General features: G+C 35.3%; 1 protein-coding gene across 1 annotated transcript in view; it reads left to right on the top strand.

Annotated features, from left to right (window-relative positions):
• LOC137995122 (inositol polyphosphate 5-phosphatase OCRL-like) overlaps positions 1–5,000 on the top strand; it is a 39,929-nt gene that overhangs the window by 8,067 nt on the left and 26,862 nt on the right. Inside the window, 3 exon segments of the mRNA XM_068840699.1 lie at positions 1,523–1,640; positions 2,281–2,397; positions 4,214–4,321. Coding sequence (XP_068696800.1) covers positions 1,523–1,640; positions 2,281–2,397; positions 4,214–4,321 — 343 coding nt within the window.

Below are 5,000 nucleotides of genomic sequence, written 5' to 3' on the forward strand. Positions count from 1 at the left end.
AGAGTTTGTAGGTGCTGCAATTTTTACAGTCTTAGTCGCAATCAACAGGATTATATTAAGCCAATGACTCCCAGGAGTGAGACTTAAGAACTTTTACTCTGTCTAACGCCAAAAAACTTTACTGTACTCGTCAATGAGGGGCAGTTCAGACCAGGAGTCAATGGGTTTAAAGTGCTTATGAAGTAAAAAATAATTTATGCCTATTTGAAAGAGTTTTCAAAATAATGAATAATGGCCTTTACAGTTTTGAAGTATCTTTGTTTTGTTTAAGAGATATTTGAGTTTTTGTGTTATGCAAATTAGCAAATTGATGACGTCATCAATGGTTCCGCTGGAAGATGGATCACAAAATCAAGAATATCTCTCAAAGTGTGGCAGCGATACGATTCAAACTTGGCATGAGTAATCACCCTTAAGTAAGGTGCAAGGTGGTGCAGAATACGTTGTAACCATGGCAACACTTTTGGCTCCAGTCCCTTTTGGTTGCAAATGAAGTTTTTCAATTTCCTCTCAAATCAAGCAAGACAGACAGTCCTGCTCAAAACACACATATAGCCCATGTTGCTGTAGGTCTCGTAATCAACTCATTGAGTGTAAATGATGTTTGGTTAAGACAAAAAGTGGAAACACCAGTTCCGCACAACCTTGATGTGGAAGCAAAATGGTTGTCATGGCAACTGTACAGTGGTTGTCATTTTATGTGCTGACTGATTAACATTATTAGTGCCAAGTTTGAAGAGAACTGCGGTAATATTTCCACGGATATTTTAGATTTTGTGATTTGTTTCCCCCTTGGAACCACTTATGACGTCATCAGTTTTAACACAAAAACCTTAATACCTCTCCAATGATATGAGATATTTTAAAAATGATAACACCCTGTTTCCTTTCTTCAAAAGATCTTTCAAATAAGCTTTAGTTATGTTTTGTTTCATAGGCACTTTAATTAACAACGTCAGTCTATACCCACTCAAAAACTATTAAATTCTCCTGTATTAAGGACGGTGCCTACTATTGTTATTGCACATACGTTCTGTGCATCTCCAGATACTCGGATTTCCTATTGCGATGCTTACTAATACAGGGATATTTTTGCGCGGTTTAAAACTATCCGGAAAAAGTTGATCTTAGTAAGTACTCTTGGTATCCAAAAAGAAAATGGCGGTAACCATGCATTTTTGAGAGATAATTAAGCTTCAATTTGAGAAAGAACGCCATACATTGCTTTGTATTTTAACGCTTTTTACAAATATTATTCATGAATTATCTTTGAAAAATGCGTGGTTACCCCCAATTTTCTTTTTGGATTTCAATAACACTTGTTAAGATCTATATTTCCTGCAGAATCACACACCGAGGCAAAAATATCTTTAATTAGTAGGCACCGTCCTTAACCCATTGACTCCTCTAATGCCAGACAATTGTACTCATCAATGGCAGGCTGTTCAGGAGTCAGTGGATTAAGATTCCTAGAAAATGTCTTCAACAGTGTACTAGCTATCCATTTTTCCTCTTTTACCAGATTTCAAGAGCTTGACCTCACTGCAGACTCCTTTTTGAAGAAAGAGCTTCCAAGAGAAGAGGAATGGTTGTTAAAAGTCACAAAGAAAGGGCTGCATCCCAAAGGGCAATACACAAAGGTAGCTTAATGTCTTCATTAAAATTAAATTACACTCATTCTTGCAATGATCTTAAAATTTTAAAACTTGATTATTTCCTTTGATTATTTGTTTTCTTATTACCCAAAATTGATCAGAGTGTATGTGGGAAAAGCCCACCAAATCTTTGCTTTAAGTAAATGGTACAAATGGTTAGAGAATGGCAAATGTTCTATCACGTCCCGCTATATGAGGCTACATTGTTTTTGTTTGCCATTGCCTGTCACTAAAATTGGCCAAACAGAGTGTGATCTGTTCAATATGAGACACAAATACTGAATAACAATCAATAGATGTACCAGACAGGCTCACTTTTCAAAATTCTATCCTTCAGAATGAAGGAAAAGAAAGGAGCTCTTCTTCCTGGTCGTCTTTGTGTGCTTTTCAGCCTTGTAACTTTCCTAGCATGCATTGAAAAAAAAAGAAAAAAAAAATCAGGTGCAAATGCTCACCAGGGAAGGGCTAGACAAATTCCAAAAAACTAATCTGTAACATCTTGAAAACAACCAAATTTAACCTTTCTGCACTTCCATTATCTGAGGAAAAATACCTCTGTACTCAGAGGAAGCATGCTTAAGTAAGTGATTCAACATTTTTATGCTGTCATGTACTTATTTTTTAGGTGAAATCCATTCGTCTTGTTGGCATTTTATTGATGATTTTCATTGAAAACAAACATTGGCCGCATGTCCAAGAAGTTTATGCTGAGAGCGTAGCTACTGGTATCATGGGTCTTATGGTGAGACTTGGAGGATATTACATGGCCGTGTGGAGATGCGAAATTTCTCTTCGAGTGTTAAAAAATATTTCATGAGTGAGCGCAGGGAACGAGTGAAATATTTTTCAACACGAAAAGGGAGATTTCGTATCTCCAAGCGGCCATGTAATATTCTATTATTTATTTATAATGTAAACAGCAATGAAATACTAAATCATTTCACGAAAGGCATTGAAAGGCGTGATTTTTATATGTAACCATTGCAATAGTGATCTCATCACGTGTGAAGATAACATTGTTTGTGTGAAGATATCATGTTTTCGTGCGAAAGCTCACTTGGTATTTCATTGGTGTTTTATATAATTATAATAAATTGTTATACTTAGAGTAGAAAGAAATATTACAAAATTAACCCTTTTCACCAGGGGGTTCCCTATTCGCTAGTAAAATCATCTGCCAGTGGTGAGTAAAATTTATTAGTGCCCATTCTTTTGGAGAATATTTGAAAAGTATAGTTTTGTGAAGTCTTTTTGTTTCTATAGAGTTGTCAAAATTTATAGCTATTGACCAATGCAATCATTGCTGGCTACTTTTGAAACTCTTTCTGGACAGCAATAAAAGTGTAATAACATATGAAGGCCAAACTTGTACCCTCTTTCTTATTACACTGTCCTTGACAACCCTGTTTGTACATGATACAGTAGTGTAAGAAGCCTTAAAAGCTTGTGGGGCTGTGTTATTGCTGTATTTTTGCCATTAAAACAAAATATGTTAAAACCTTCATACAGAAGATTATTAAATTTACTGATTACTGATAAATTAACCCATTGACTCCCAGTCTGGTTTGGGTGTCAAAGGGTTTATAGAGAAAGTAAGATAAAGTAAATAAATTAATATAATATAATTATTATAATAGTGTGGAAGAATATACTCACAACAGCATAAGCCATTCACTCCAGGCCTGGAGTGACTATTAATGAAAAAGAAAAACAAAAAATAATTAATGGCAACATGAGATGGGAAAAGCTAGGCAGCAAGCTGTATTTCAGACATAGATCCAAAACTACAGAGGTTCTCAGTTTTGTAATAATAATTATCATTACTTGGAATGCAGAAAAGTAAAGTAATCATAATTAGCAACTATTCATAGAAGTGGAGGTGGCTATTGGCTTCCACTAGCCACTGCCACTTCAGTGAATTGTTGTTTTACTAAAACAGTGAGATAATATAGCACAAAGAGATGATTTTAACTCATTTATTCCTGCAAAGATAATTACAACATTAAAATTTTTTGTGCGCAAATTCTGCGCAAATTGCTCGGATGTGAATGGCAAAGGAATTATCTGGAGTTTGAGTAGCCAGTCAACATGCTCATTCAACGCTATCCGCTGTTTTAGTATATGCTAATTGATTTTTATTATTGTAACATTGCTGTCTTGAAACAGCTGAGGCTGTCCATTAACACTCTGTACAATGATGTATAGTTCATTTGCGGGAGTATGATAAATACGTAATATGTGTCAGAATAGTACATAACATTTCTGATAAGCACTGGTTTACATTTAGGAGCACTATATCAATTTAATAGAAATACACAGGTGATTATACAAAATCGCGCGCTCTCATTGGCTCGCTATCTCGGATTATCAGCCGATAATCACCTCAACGGACAAAATGGCTTCCAGTAGTCGTTTTGCCACTGTAAGTGAAGATGATTTCGCATTGAAATGTTTTTTCTCTTTTTTGAAATAATCACCTGTTTATTTATACGTCTAAAACAATTATTATTAAAGCTCAAAAACAGCTGTAAATATTTGTGAACTGTTTTCTGCAACAGGGTAACAAGGGTGGTGTGGCCATCAGATTGAAAATCCATAACACAACTTTCTGTTTTGTCAACTCACATCTTAAAGCTCACTTAGAAGAAGTTGAGAGGAGGAATCAGGTAAGATTGCTGCAGTAGTGTGTTAAGCATTCTCATCACTACTTCTAGCAATTCACTGTATCATAGACCGAATGCATAAATGGCGGCCAAAAATACATTCTTTTGTTTATGTGCTAATTAGACTCACTAGCCTCGTTGGCATGTACAAAATACAAAAGAAATGTTGCTTGAGAGCGAGGCTAGTGCGTCTAATTAGCTCATAAACAAAAGAATATTTTTTTGGCCGCCATTTATGCATTCGGTCTATTGTAGCTCTTAGACAAGTCCAGTGGCCAGAAAAAAAGATACCTTATCAGTACAGATTCAGTACATTGTATGAACTAAGGCTATGGGATTTGTGAGATTTATCTCATACTGGAGAAAATTATCTGTTATATCCATGATCATAGTGTTTCCTTAATGGAATGAATGGAATTTGATCATTGTTGGTTAATTTATTTCACAGCATTTGTGGAAAAAAGATGGACTGACTAGATTTTAAGAAAATTGCATGGTATTGTCAATAATTGCATATTATTAGATGAAATAAATGAAAATGATGTCCCCTCCTTCCCAGGGGTGTGACTGTATTGCTGCTCAGTCTGTTATTTAGAAAAAAAGATTTTGCTGTCCAAACAAGCTGTGATGGACCCGTAAAGACACAGTGCAAACTGATGATGTTTTAAAATTGACATGTGTT

The sequence above is a fragment of the Montipora foliosa genome, chromosome 3, assembly GCF_036669935.1.
Source record: "Montipora foliosa isolate CH-2021 chromosome 3, ASM3666993v2, whole genome shotgun sequence".
NCBI lineage: Eukaryota > Metazoa > Cnidaria > Anthozoa > Scleractinia > Acroporidae > Montipora > Montipora foliosa.